Here is a 15183-nt window from a genome sequence, read left to right as displayed (position 1 = left end):
GTTATAAAAGTGTATTTAGGGCGCAAAATATCTGTTTCTTGAGTAGAAATATACATATATAAAGTCAGAAAGTGCAGATGATTAATAAGAAGAAGGTGGGGGCAGCTATGCGGAGAATTAAGAGTGGAAAGGCGGTGGTCCAGATATACCAATGGAGCAGCAACAAACAAGGGTGTTTAACACAATCTTGGAGAGTGAGTGGATGCCTATGGAGAAGAAGCCTATTGGTACTGATTTTCTAAAACAAGAGTGTGACGTACGTGCAGAGGTGTAGTTACTACAGAGGCATAAAGCTGATGAGCCATGTCATAAGCTAGGAAACAGTTGTGGAAGCTTGGTTAAGAGGAGAGTTGACAATCAGTGAGTAGCAGTATGGCTTCAAGCGGAGAAAAAAAATGATAGATAAATAAAATATGTTTGCTTTGAGAGTGTTGATAGAGAAGTGTAGAGAAGGTCAGAAGCTGCACTGTAGCTTTGTGGAGCTAGAGAAAATGAGAAACTGGTACCACATAAGTAGTCGCAGAGATGCCTGTGAAGGTGGTGGAGAACATGTATGAAGCCAGACTGTAGTGAGGTGGTAGGGGTGAGATTGTGATCTGTAGTGAGAGCAGGGAGCAGGTGGACAAGATCCTGGAGAGGTGGAGGTATGTTCCAGAGAAAAGAGAATGAAATTCTTAACAGAATACATGTGTGAATTAGAGAAAGAGAGGTGTTACAGTAAATGCAAGAGGGTAGAGGTAGTGAAGGTGGACTAGTTTAAATACCTGGGGTCAGCTATAAAAAGCAATTGACAGTGCACAAGAGCGTTGAAGAAGGGAGTGCACACAGGTTGGAGAGGAGTGGCAGGAGTGGTTTGTGACAGTAGGACAGCAGCAACAGTGATGGTTGACAAGAAAGTAGTGAGGCCTGTCATGGCGTATGGTTTGGAGACAATGACCTTAAAGCACATTGAAGCAGCGGTTGCTGTGATTTGGCGCTAAATAAAACTGAATTTAATTGAATTAAAACAAAAAAAAGAGGAGCGTAAGGTGTCAGAGTTGAAAATGCTCCGGCAGAAAAGTGGTAATTAATAGCTTAATAGCTTTCAATTCATCATTCATACAGCAATAATGTTTTCTCATCTTTAACGCTCAATATGATCAATTAACGCTGAACTGTCGATGTGCAATCAAAAACCAAGCTCGACAAATCAAGCTCCATTTCCGTAGAATGTAAATAAAGGCCATCTGCTCCGGTATGTACAATGGACCCCGACTCCTCCTATCAGGGCGTCCCCTGACGCCTTATCCCGCCCTCTAAGACCAGTCTCTGCACCTATTGGTCAACACTGAAAGGCCTGTCACTGCCTCTCTGATGTCGGACCGCCCACAGGATCGAGGACAAAAACAATCGGCATCTCGCCGTCCTCAGTAAAACATAAACAAGGAGACTCAAACGAATCAGTGTATCCTTTTTAAGCGGCACGGACAGCACCGAGGGAGAAATGGTTTCTCCAGTAACAGTGGTAAGTACGAGTTTCAAATGGCTATTTAAAACATTCAGGAATAAACAGCGGCTAGTTAAGCTAGTGATACAATAACGAGACTTCCGAAGATAACATCCTTAATGTGTGCATTGTCGACTGCCTCGAGCTGCTATTCATGCATTTACTGGGGCATTTTTGTTGTTATTCGTATCTTGTCATACTTTATCTTGGAAGGCCAGCGCATGCTCTCTGGTTCATTATTTAATTGCCAGTAAATAAGCGCGTCTGCTAAATGAAAAACCGCTCGCTCAGGTGCTCGCGGTCGCTCACGCAGCTATCTCATTTTCTCGTCATTAAACAGTGCCCATCTGTATGTGTTTGTGCAGACACAAGGCAGAAACTTTCTTGTTCCCGTCTAGCCGTTTCCCCTTTTTTGGCACAGCAGCGACGCTGCTCGCTGTTCCTTCTCGGTATTGAACGTACACAAATTTCGAAAGGCTATCCCTGACAAAAAAGAAAAAGCTGTCATGCCACGACCTTTTTTGTCTGTTTTTTCCGTTCCTTACCCTCCAGTAACGCATGCGCCGAGCTGTGGTCGATTCTGGCTTTCTTTTCATCTCCCTTGTTGTAGCTGTGCTTTATATAGAGTTTATTGTTTGGCGTATCTATTGGCTCAATAATGGACCTCACCTGGAAATCGTCCATTTTGACAAAAAAGCTGATAACTACATGAATAATTTAAGCAGGTGGAGCATCATCTTGCTCTAGCAGAGCTGCTATGAAATTTTACCCCCTTTGCTGGGGCCATGAAGGACGGTTCATTGTAAGTTGGCCTGTAGAAAACCCTGGTGTGTAAGCCTGTGTGGAGGAATGCCTGCCATACAGACTAGTTTCCTTAGTGATGAAGATACTGTGCAGGTCCTGGTTTTCCTTTATTTCTATTAGGGTCCCAGCATTGCTGAGAAAAAGATGTATGCTTTTATTCAGGGTTGTTTTTCTGATGCTGAAAAAAGTAAACAGGCAATATTGGTGTGTTAGTGTCTGATAATTGCCAGTACCTGTTCAGAAGTAAACATGATTATTGTCCCACTGGAGGCTGCTATTATTCAGTTATTACTTAGATGCAGTTCAATAGTTCCTGCTTGATTCTTTGGTATGTTTTTTTTTTAAACACAGTACTACACTCAGTTTTACAACAGTGAGCAGAATGCTGTGCTTATAAGGGACTCTATGAACATTTTTAAATCTAGATATGTCAAGGAACCATTCAAACAGGCAGAGCACATGCAGTCTGAAACCAATCTGTACTGCCCAAAGACTTTGACTCACGTTGCTTGCCTTAACTTGATTTGCTTATTTTTGGCTATATTGATCATCTGTAGAGGCATCAGCACATCCAGTGCCCACAGTGTTTTGTTTTTTTTTGTTTTATCAGAAACTGAAGTTTTTACTCTTACGTCAGGAACTCAAGACGTCATACAGTGCAGCAGTAAGGTTGTATTCCTTTCTAGTCTGCATCCCCAAATGTCTTCAAGTCATCTTTGTTGAGCTAAAGCAGCTCAAAGGTGGAAAAAACAGAGTTGTGTGATGCTTCGTAGAAATAACATTGTCATAAGACTCACATGCCAGCTGTGCAGACTTTAGAGGCGCCATATTTCTGTACTTCAAAAGGACACAAAAAAGGAAAGAACAAGTTGTCTTTTCTTTGGTTCAGGATACGAGGTGCCTTTTAAAGGTCAGTCGATCTGCACTGACTAATCATGCAAATATAGTCAATCATTAACAGTATTATTGTTTAACAGAGGACAGGAGCAGGTGTGTATAGCTGTTCAGCTTTATATGGTCCTGCACTTTTGCAAACATCCTTTATTTATAATGTGATCATTTAGACAGATAAATGATGACGAAATGATTCCTTTTTCTTTGCTTCTTAAGTGAGGTATTATGTTCTCCTTTTTTTTTTCTGGCAACAGCCGGCTATTACAGGACTAACAGTCATCACTAATGTCCCTGTCTTCAGTGCTCCCACAGACAAACTGACGCCTCCATGAATAAGAGTGGACTGGTTTACAGTTGAGATGATAGTGTGCTACATAACTCCACCAATTTCAGTCAAGTACAAGAAATTGAACAGGAGAACAATGCTGATCATCTGAGCAAGAAACCCATTAAAACTGGTATAAAGCAGTTTATGGATTCCCACAAGCAATTATGCTTTCCTGATGGAAAAATTTGTGCAATCACATTTTGATGGGGTGGGGAAATATTACAGCAGCAATTGTTTAGGATATGACAGAAATGAATACTCGAACTCCTGATACGATCATAATCTGGATTCATATCTAAGTCAGCAAAATGAAACTTCTTTTATAGAACACTGTAACAAAATTGAAGCATAACTGTATTAGAAGACTTGAAGGATTATGTTATAAATGTTTCAAATCCTATTTTAGTTATGCCTTTCTCCTTCTTAAAGGATTTTGTTTAGCGTGTACATGCCATGATTGGATGACAAAGAATAAAAAACGAAATTGAAAAGTATCTCAAACCCAGCATAGAACAGACTAAAGGTTATAGGAATCACTGACTTCCTCCCAACTTCCTTTCCTTTCTTAAGTGCCAAACCAATCATTAGTCTTTTCTGTAGATAGAAATCAGACTGACACTGCCTTATTGAGCCTAGAAAACTGTTTTCACTGGACCTTATTTAATAAGAACTAACCGCTATATGTGTAACGAGAATACTTAAAGTCATCCTTGAGTCCCAGGAGTGTAACAGATATGGTATGTGGTGTTTTCTTGTGCTCTGTCCTAAAGTAAGACAACCCTGGCTTTTTAAGCAGAATTTTCATATCGGTTAGTCTGGGAGTGTTGCCAGGGCTGTCTCCTTGCCTTGCCACCTATGTGGCCTTAATGTGATAGATAGGTTCACTGTACAAGTACGGCAAAGTGGATAATGGAAAGGAGTGCATTAGTTCCCATTATATACCTAGCCCTGGTTTGATGGCAGTGGAAAACAGCATTACACTTGTACCTAGAAGAGACTGATATTAATCTTAAATGTATTGTGAAAGCAGAAAACAAAACTGCTGAAATTTATCTTAATCTTGTCAGAGTGAAAAGGTGGCAGAGCAAGTATTGTTACTTCTCTTTTTGCCAGTTTGGTAGGAAGCCTAAATATTCAAAGAAAAATGACTGAAACAACTTTTATTTTTACAGGATACATCTAACTAAAAGTACTTTATAACGCAAGAATTTGAAGTAATAATCAGGGGTAATTTTAGTATTGTAATCCAGATGCTGAAGCGGCTTAAGAGGTGAGTTTAAAAGTAAATGTCCAATCTTGGCACACAGACCACTAGGTATCCAGAAGCTCTGTGTGCTAGGTATCTTCATACACTCTGCAATCACATCTTAAGGATATAGATAATTAGCTAAAACTTATATTGTGACTATGGAACAATATCAAATAATGTTGTGTATGAAGCTTTAGTAGGTCTGTAGAGCTCCTGGGAGGATCATATAACACATGTAAGCAGTGGATAAACATATAGCTAACCTACGTCAAACTACCTGAGTGCTAAAACACACTCCTGGCATATCTACCTGATGGAAACCTGTTTCCAAGCAAGGGCTTTCCTGGAGACCATATAATTCAGGAAATTTAGACAGATACATTACTGCCTTTTTCCTCTATTGTCTCATTCTCAATGGATGTCCTTGCACCACACAGGCCCTTGGAAGTAATGTGTTTGTTGCATCCTCCCTGAAGCAGACTGTTGAATACATTTAGAAAAATGGTCAAAAGTGCATTCCTAGTCTGGCATGCTTTCAGGGAACATGCAAATTATCTTCTCAGCATCCTGCTTTTAATACTGGAGAACCCAGGCAATAGTTATTTTGCTGTCCTACTTTTAGCTCAATATGGTCATGACTGTATGAACTTATGCGTCAGATCCCTGTTGTTTTCCTGCTGGTAGTCTATCAGGTACTCTAGAGTAGGTTTGGGGTCACCTAAACTCGGTCACTTAAACCTCACCCCCTTCTTCCTTCTCCATGTTTCCGCGTGCTTGAGCACAGGGAATCGTCTGATCATTAGGGCTTTCCATTTAATATTGTAGGGGTTTACCTTGCTATATAAGTCACATTCATTCTACTGTTATTGCAAATTGGCACTATACAAATAAAATTGAATTTAAATAAACTGAACACTTTAGTTGATCCTGTACTGTCATTTGATCTGTTACTTTTTTGAAGAATTGTGCAATTCTGGTCTGTTCCTTTCTACCTTCCTTCACAGTAATAAACTGTAAGATCCTTCAATCTCTCTAGCCTACTCCTCCTCTGCTACTACATCCAGCTGTCATCTGAATGGTGGTACACCAGCTCATTCACTGTTTTCTTCCCCTAAGGCTTCTGTTTTTTTGTGCTTCTTCTTATTTTCCTTTCTCTTTGTCCTAGTTGCCTTTTCTTTCCTTTTTTTTCTCTTTTGAACTTTGCAACCATGCCAGGGCTTTTTTTGTTTGTTTGTTTTTGCTTACCACCGAATATGTCGGGGTAGGATGCAAAAAAACACGCTGTAAAATAGCCCTTTGGGACATCAAATCAGCAGTTCTTGCCCAGTCTTTTGAAACTTTTCCTTGCTGCACTATGACCCATTGTTCCTCCTCTTCCTCCCTCCTTATTCATATACTCCTCTTCTCTCCTCCAGTGATCTCACCTCTAGTGAACCCACACTCAGTGCCTTTCCCTTCCACCTCACCCACTTTCTCTTTTCTTTTGCCTTTTGATCCCACAGACCTGCCTCAAAAGTGATTCTCAGAATCACCAGTGGGTCATCATTCCAGGGGTTTTGTGAAACTTTTTCATACTCTGAATTAGAACTGGGCGATAGAACGATAACGATATGTATTGCGAAATAACTTTTTCTCGATAGAAAAATTTAACTATTGCGATAGGCCTCATCTCTCTTGTCCTCTTAAAAAAAAGAAAAAAAAGAACAGCCAATCCAAATTAAGTAGCGCAGAGCCTCACCAATCACAGCCGCAGCGTCACATCACGTGACTTGTTGCGTACAGCACAAGTGCCAAGGCGCACATGTGTATTTGTTTTTGCAGCCGGGCCGCCCGGGTAATGAAGGAAATGAGTTTGCCGACTAGAGAAAAATCAACCGAGAGCGTGAGCGAAGGTTATCGAAGAAAAAACAGATGATGGTTCCAATGCCGGAGAGCTTATCGAACGGAAGGGCCATAGAAGTTCCGTAGTGTGAAGGTATTTCAGCTATTTCAAGTCTGACAAAAAACAGAGTAGCGCGCACTGTAAATTCGTCATTCGGCTTTTGTCAGACTAAAGTAACTGTTAAAACTGTTTGAAAAGCTAAGCTATACAACAAGGAGAGATTGAGAATTTCCTTTTAGTTCTCAGTTTATTTGGTATTGACAAAAGTTAGTCAATTTTGTCTGTTCTTCTGTAAAACGAACTAAGATTTATTTTTAGAATTAAAATTTTGTTTCTAAGTGGAATTGACAATTTAGTAGTCTGTTTTGTTTGTTCTATTTTGAAACTTAAACGCTTTAGCGGCTGCCTTTTGTGTAGTTTGCAATATTTGCCTTTATTTATCTGAAACTGAAGTCTCATGTTCCTTAAGTACATCTACCCTGTTGAACTTATTATGGGAAATAAATATTTAAATTAAAACAAGCTGCTAATTATTTCACATTTTACTTGTGAGCAACGGCACATTTAAATCTTACAAATATAGTTATTTGGCTTATATCGTGATATATATCGTTATCGCCAGAAATAAAAAAACATATCGTGATATGAAAAAATCTTATATCGCCCAGCTCTACTCTGAATTTGTGTGTGTTGTGTGCCTCATCTATTTGGACAAAAATAAATATGACTGGTAACACAGTTGGAAAGAGGAACTTGAGTGACGATTACACTTCACAGTTCTCAGTAACTTCATATACGAGGAAGAAGGTAAACCAGACGAGAAAGAAAAACAACATAATAAAATTAGTTGCAAAAAGGAGAAATTTAAAGGTTACTGGGAGTCACAGTTTGGGAGTGTTCTCATTTCCTTCGACAGCCTTTTCCACAAAGTTTGGGTTCAGTGACACATGTACATATGGCTGATGGCGAGAAACTAATGGCCACACAAAGTCAGCAGTTTTAAATCTCACTACTTGTTTTTTTTCCTCCTTTATTCACAAATATAACACTATGCAGCTCAAACAGAAAATGCATCTATTTTAAGTCGATGATTATAAGAGCATCACATGTATTTGCAACTATATTTCAGTTATTAATGTAACAATTCATTTTACTTTCAGGTCAAGAGTGAAGGCCCTAAATTGGTGCCATTCTTCAAAGCAACCTGTGTATACTTTGTCCTGTGGCTGCCCACCTCAAGCCCATCTTGGTTCAGCGCCCTGATCAAATGCCTGCCCATCTTCTGCCTGTGGGTGTTTTTGCTGGCTCATGGCTTCACCTTTCTCTGTGCTCACTCCAGTGCCCGCAAGATCTTGGCTGGCCTAATCTTTTCTGCTCTGGGTGATGCCTTTCTCATCTGGCAGGAGCAGGGCTACTTTGTCCATGGTGAGGAAAAGCTCTGCATTTTAACAATTATCTCATCATATGTAATTCAACCATATAACAATAAATGTCTAGGTGTGTCCATTAAAAAAAAAAAAGTCTGTTGTAAACAGCCATCAAATATTAACAGACATAACCCCTGGTTCAGGAATTGTTTTATCACCTGACTCCTCCTGGCTTCTTGGCCTTTTGAGCCCATTGAAAACATTAATCAGAATCATTAGAAAGACTAAATAAAACTCAATGGAAACAACTTGTATTAAAACCTAATTATGGTTTCATGTATTATTTAATATTCTACAGGCCTTCTGATGTTTGCCATTACCCATATACTCTACTCTTCTGCTTTTGGGATGAAGCCCATTAATGTGCGTGCTGGGCTGGTGATCACTGCTGTATCCTTTCTGTGCTATATCCTGCTGTACCCCTACCTCTCTGGCCCCTTCACCTACTTGGTGGCCGTCTACATCGCCCTAATTGGTTTCATGGGCTGGAGGGCCATCGCAGGTTTGCAGCTGGCGAATGACCTGTGGACCTGGACCAAGTTGTCTGCCTGCCTGGGTGCCGTGCTCTTCATGGTCTCCGACCTCACCATTGCAGTCAACAAGTTCTGCTTCCCTGTGCCCCATTCGCGAGCCATCATCATGGCCACCTACTACGCTGCCCAGATGCTCATAGCGCTGTCAGCTGTTGAGTGCCAGGACGTGGAGGTGGCCAGGAAGAGAACATGAGTTGCAGCAGTCTCCAAACCATGTGATTATGGACACATCTCACTGCCAGGTTCCCAGCCCCCAGCCTTCATCTCAGTGTGGTGCTCAAACACCGCTGGGCCACTACAGCCTTTACATCACCCTTCTGTTCCATTAGCGTTGTAATCTCACATGTGTCCTCTAACCAAGAAGATACAGTAGTATTATCTTCTGCCTCACCCAACAACAGTCCTACCTGCCTCCTCTAAAGATAGAATGGCTTTCAACCTAGTTACAAAGGTGATAAGTGCAGTAATATTAACCTGCTATGTAGAGTATTACGTACTTTTAACTGGCTAATGGAAGCATGTCACTGGGCACCTTCAAGGAGTGTGTATGGGAGAGTAATGGGGTCTGTGTGCGTTGATGTATTTGATTTTTACCTCGCTTGGCACACAGTCCTTTCACACACCTCACATTCCCAGCACAGACGTATGCTTTATGTTGTCCAGCATTACTATTTAACATTTAGTTTGTTATTTGTTGATGTTAAAAAGGGAGTTTTTTTAATACCGACGTATACATATTTTTTTCCATTCTCTGTTGCTCTGTGTTCCCCTTAATTAAGGGTGCTATTCTAAAAGCTTGTCCAAACCTGTTTTCGTTATCTGCGATCCCCTTGATATTATTTATAACAATCCTGCCCCTCTACACTTTCATAAGTCATCATCAACATATTTTTTAAAGTATTTTTTCTTCTATGATGTCCTCGAATAACTAGATGCACAGCTTAAAAATGATAAAACGTAAACCAATAAGGCTGAAATTCAGGGAGGGAAATTTGGGTGTCAACAAACCAGTGTGTACTGTAAGTTTCATGATTGAACATTTATGTTGGATGGGGGAGAAGTTTAGCTTTCTCCTGAGATCCCATTCACACTGCTGTCAGTGTCCCCCTGTCACAAAGAGAACACACTAAATACCATAGTCACAGCAGACTACTGCACACATTATTACTTGCTGTATAGTGTGCACCTGCTTCTCCTTTTGGTGTTAAGTCCACCAGGAATTTGTTTTCCCCACCAGCAGCTTTTTAAGAAACGCAGGTGCAAATGTCACCATGTACACACACCTGACACCCACAGCTCCTGCTGTGTTAGTTATTGGAAAAAGTTCATGGGGATCTTATTGCTAGAATGGATCAGCTGACATATGCTTATTTGGCCTAATAGCAATGTTATGAAGACTGAAAAGAAGGGCTATGTTACAGGATGGAATCTTTTTGTTTATCAACTCTGTGTGTGTCTGTCAGGGCCCTGGGAAAGGGCTCACTCGCTCATAATGAAATGCACACAAACATGCACAAAAGTGTGCGCTTTGTCCTTAAGGCAGCCAAAACGAACTGAAAAACCAAAATGGAAAAAAATAGGGAAGACAAGGGAACTGGCATGTCATGTGAGGAAACAGTTATCCCATTATTCCCAATAATTCCCTCTCACAGGACACTTCATCAGCTTTAATCCTGCAAAATCCGCCCCAGCTAATCCCTAACAGGCTGGCTCCTATTTTGTCTTTCATCTCTTACATATTTCTGCTTCTCACCTCTCGTTTGTTTTGTCCCCTGCAAATTTTTTATTTTAAAACTAAGTGTCTTACTGAATATTTAAGAATTACACTGCAACTTTTTCTTCAGATGTCTACACTTGCGCGTGTTTTTGAGCGTGTGCGTATGTGTGAGAGTGCGTACATTGCTTCTTTTTTTTCTTAGCTGTTGCTTGAACGTCTGTGTGTTCTTGTGGCAAATCAGAACCAACTCAAGGCCCGAAATGCTGTGAACCAACAGAGTTTCTATGAAGTACACACACTACTGGATATTTTTATTGTATTATCACAATGCTCTTAAAACCATCTTCATGCCCATCGCCTCTTCAGAACTGCAGCTTTGTAACAGATTGCAGATCTACTGTCAGTTAAGAACTTTAGGCTAGTGTTTTAATAGTGACAATTTCCATTGCTGGACATATGCTGGTGGAGAAACAGATTTAAATTATTAATCACTGTTAAATATGACAGTGGAACATATTTAGCTCAATAGTTTAATAATGAAACTCTCAGATGTGATGCTGTATATATAATGTTTATGAAGCAACCGTGGAAAAATACAAGCCCATGTTATGGGTTTCTTCTGCTGGGTCATTGACCCCAACAGCTGTCAGCAGCTACATACGCACAAAAAAACCCCATACCACAAAAAAAACCACACACATTCAAACACTTCAAAAGGTGTTTAGGCATCACCTTAGCCACCATGACAGATCTGCAGGCAGACAATGGTGTTGACTGTCATCAAGGTTTTTATCAATATCAGTAGCACAGTTTTGCTTTGACCGAGAAAGACACTTGGCACAAGTGGCTATTCTTGACTACTGCTTTGCCAGAAAGTTCCTCAATATTCTTTCAGCCTGTCACTATGCTTGTCAGCACAATGTTTCTGCTTTGTCAGTCAGAAATGTTCCATCAGTCTGGCTGTGTGACCACTTTTCTTCTGTTGCGTGTTTTAATTTGTCCTCCCAGCACTGCAGACTCTGACTCTGCAGTGTTCTCTCCCTGTTTTCATCACCAATGGAGCACGTTCTGTCAACAATTAATATCGGCCGCCTTTGTGCTGAAAGCCGTCCACCGAAGCTTGATAGCAGTCTTAAAAGAAAGTGGAGTGCAAGTAGAGATGCTAGCCAACACAGACTCTAGTACATGCCCTAGAGTAAAACCATGCAGGGATGGCGGGACTTAGTCAAGCAGTCTTACTCATCCTTACTATGTGGGCAATTTCTGTGGGCACCTCCTTCTTTGTCCTTTGCTACATAAAGCCTCCTGACTGTTGTTCCTACAGTACAGAGCATTTATTTTTTCACAGCATTGGCCAAAATGTTTCTTCTCTAAAGTATCTGCTTTTATTTGATTTGGGCTCCAGAAACCAAGCTTAAATTATAATTCAAAACTGAACTCATTTGACTGAGTGGAACTTGTTAACATTAGAGGTTTTTCATGTGTCAAATCAGCTGTTGTTTCACAGGTGACAGAAGTCCCCCCCCCCCCCTCACTGGTGCTGGATTGCTTTTAGCTTTTCATTGAGGACGGAGGTTATTATTGGGTGATATTGTAGCTTGAATTAGATTAGAAGGTGAAATATGACACAGAGGGGAAGCTGTTAGCTACCACCCTGTTCCCCCACAGATGGCAGGCCAGCAGGCGCATCAGTTTACCTTAGTCTGTCAACGGCCCGTTGTTCAAAGCTTTGTGTGTGCATATAAAAGGGACCAGAGAGAGCTGTCAGAGGTCTCCACAGTGAGTCCTGTGGTTTCACTTGGTCCTCTGAATAGGTTAGCACTTTTCTTTGATTAGAAGTTTTCTTCCTGAGTTCTTTTTGCTGTTGTTTCTTGTGATTGTTGATTTGAAGACTTTGCTGCTAATGCACTGTGCTCATGATTATGAGTGGGTTACATTCAAAACAGATAGCTGTTTGTATATTTATCATGCATGACTAGTGGGCTGATGTGACTCCTCCACATCAACGCCAAGGTGTTTTTTTTACTACAACTGACAGCCCTGCAACATCAGTATGAGCTTAAGAGAAATATGTGGAAATAAACATCTTTGTAAAATTACCCCCCTCCCCCTCACCATGTTCTGCACTTTTCTGTACCCAAAGTAAGGCCAGTTGATCTCTCCTTAAACCTAGCAGTGAAAGTGTTTTTAACAAAGGATTATTGTGTACTGTATCCTTTAAAGTATATGCTCATTTTTCCTTTCATTTTTTCTCGAAAAGTTAAGTGTTTTGAAAGTGACAAATCAGCATGTGAGAATCATGTGTTTTCTTTAAAAGACATTCATTTCAATTAAAGTGTTACTTACCTTGATGTATAAATCTTTTTTTTAAAGTGTTATCCTTTCATTTGCAGAAAATGAAAACCTAAAATGTTTTGCCTGTCAATGTGGGAAAAGCCAAATTTGTTTCCCACAGATTATTTAATTCTTGTTTTAAGGTCCATTGCAATGCAGAATTTGAATTCCATTTATTGAAAGAATGTTTCACTTTTCTTTTAATTCAATGACATGCTTTACCTTGTTGTCCTTGATTTTTTCACGTTATTGTGATTTCTTTCTTTCATGACTGTAGAGATGAAATAGTTTCTTTCCTGTAGTGAAACTGCTATGAATGTGAATAACTATTGGAGAAATAAATGCAATTACAATGCAAGTTCAGCAAAATGTCTCTTTTGTTTCTTTGTTGTTGTTGTTTTTTGTTTCCTAGGATCACTGCATTGAAAATGTCAGCAGATGTTTATAACTCTTTGGTTTTTTGTGTTTCTACTGAAGCTGATGGTCCTCAGCAGCTAAAGTGCCATTACAGACAGAACTGGAGGACAACAGAGAGCTCTGTTCTAGTAGCTGCTGTGCAGTATTGTCTGGCCGAGGGAAATGTGCTTTCAACAGCAGTTAACCCTGTGAAAACTCACTCAGAGTTCTACCGACAAGGCTCTCTGTTTCTCTTCCCTTTCAGCTTCCTGTTACCTTACCTTGTCTGTATTTTCTTCCTCAACATGCACACAGACATCTTAAGAATTTTGTCCTGCTGAATCCATGCCAGTTCTCTTCAAATGTGTCCCATTCATTTGCAGCCAAAGTCTTGCCATCAAAGAAGTCCAGTCTTCTAAGAAATAAAGTATCTCTTTTATGGCCCTTATAAAAACAGACTTGGTGAGACACGAAATATATATGAAACTGATGAAATAATGTCACTCCTGAAGAGTGAAGAAAGTTCTTTAAAAAAAAAAAGAAAAACTTAATCACATTAATGAAAATGTGATACAATAAAACATCAAAGAATTCCATTAGAAATGCACAAGAATTAAGTTCCGTTTGAGTGCAGCAGCCTTTAGTTTCTTTGAAATGCCAAGACTAACCATTCAAAGTTTCACTCCACGGTATTTCAACTTTATTGTGGCGTAGCTGAATAGGGGAGAAGCGGAAGGTACCTGTGACGTCAGTTTAGTGCCTTTTGGTGCTTAATTGATTTGAACCTGGCAGTCTGACTGCCAGTCCTCTGGTGGGTCTATACAAATGGAGTTGTGGGCGCCAGCAATAGTGACGCAAGGATAGAAAGGGGTTGTAACCCCTCTCTGTCAGGCTGGCAGCTCCTTACCAGACCACACTCAGTCTCAAGCAGCAGCAGCCCGCTCTGAGGCAATGTCTTTTAAAGAGACTGTCGGATATGCAGATTAAAAGTAATCTGGTATTTTTTAAAGCACTGGATTTAAAAGGAATGGATAACACTGTGGTTAAGTGGACGTTATGGTTGAAAGTAGAATCTGTATAATTACTGTTGGATTCATACGCACCCTTTATACAGGCATTGCATTGTAAGGCAATACAGTAAGTTAGCAATCCTACACATAAAAACCATGTAAGCAGTGGCCAAGCAGCTGGCATGCAAAGTTGATCACCTGACCTCAAATCGGCTGCAGATTAGTGTCACTGGCCAAAAGACACAAAAAACTAAGCAAAAAAACCAAACAAACCTCAAAACAAAAGACAACCAAAAACGAAGTGCAGACTGTCCTAAAAACTTAGTTGTACCTGAGGCCCTGTAGCACTTTGAGGTAAACAAGTTCTTGTTTTTGTTTGAAATACATCTTGAGGCAACTTTGATTTTTGTTTTTTTAAAGCACAGTCCAATACGCCAAGCAATGCTGGGTGTGCAAGAAAAGAAAGATATCTGACAACGGCTCCAGCCTGCCTTCAAGCACAGGTCATTGTAATTACATGGTACAGATCCACAAAGTAAGCTATGGGGATAAGTGAGCTTTAAATTGTGGCCTTTTGCATAATTGGCAGAAAACTATTCTCACACTATTGTCTGTTGTGGATGTGGTGCAACGTGTACTGTGAATTAACTTGGTTTCGTTTGAATCTTAAGATCACACAAAAACTAGAGCAACAAACTGGAGGGGTTTTTTTAATAGGTGGCCTGATGCAGAGTCCTGTGAAACAAGCTATTCTGGAAGAACTGGACACCTATAAGGAGGGAAAAAAAACATTTTTCTTCTACTCTTTTCTTTCTTTCTCATTTTTAAGACAGAAAAGCATTTATGAGCTAAAGATAAAAGACAATCTCTCTGGCTGAATGAGCTGACTAATGAGGAGCAACCCCCAAACCTACCAAACATTTAGCCACTCCTGAAGGAAAAGTGAGAGTCTGACCTCTAGTGTTTGTCAAAAGTATTACCAGAATTGAAAAAACTGAAACCAGAAAAGGGTAACTACAGCATGCCTAACAGTTATAATCAGTGATATACAGAACTTAGCCAAGCCAGAATGAGTGAAAATGCCAACAGCAATGTAAGAATGAGAGAAGTGGCCAATTATAGA

The 15183-nt window shown here is 40.2% G+C and overlaps 1 protein-coding gene across 1 annotated transcript; it reads left to right on the top strand.

The window, feature by feature from the left end:
- Positions 1-1349: 1349 nt before the first annotated feature.
- Positions 1350-12993, top strand: tmem86a (transmembrane protein 86A). The gene is made up of 3 exons (XM_063479977.1): positions 1350-1504; positions 7804-8068; positions 8369-12993. The coding sequence occupies exons 1-3, from the start codon at positions 1484-1486 to the stop codon at positions 8794-8796; spliced, it is 714 nt and encodes a 237-aa protein (XP_063336047.1). The 5' UTR covers positions 1350-1483; the 3' UTR covers positions 8797-12993.
- The last annotated feature ends 2190 nt before the right edge of the window (positions 12994-15183 follow it).

This window comes from Pelmatolapia mariae, linkage group LG7 (genome assembly GCF_036321145.2).
Source record: "Pelmatolapia mariae isolate MD_Pm_ZW linkage group LG7, Pm_UMD_F_2, whole genome shotgun sequence".
Classification (NCBI taxonomy): Eukaryota; Metazoa; Chordata; class Actinopteri; order Cichliformes; family Cichlidae; genus Pelmatolapia; species Pelmatolapia mariae.
Note: the sequence above shows the minus strand (reverse complement) of the source record. Positions and strands in the feature narration are given on the sequence as shown.

Coding starts and splice junctions, on each gene's coding strand:
- tmem86a (XM_063479977.1), top strand. CDS start 1,484: ATGGTTTCTCCAGTAACAGTG. Junction 1,505..7,803: donor TGGTTTCTCCAGTAACAGTG/GTAAGTACGAGT, acceptor TTTTACTTTCAG/GTCAAGAGTGAAGGCCCTAA. Junction 8,069..8,368: donor GCAGGGCTACTTTGTCCATG/GTGAGGAAAAGC, acceptor AATATTCTACAG/GCCTTCTGATGTTTGCCATT.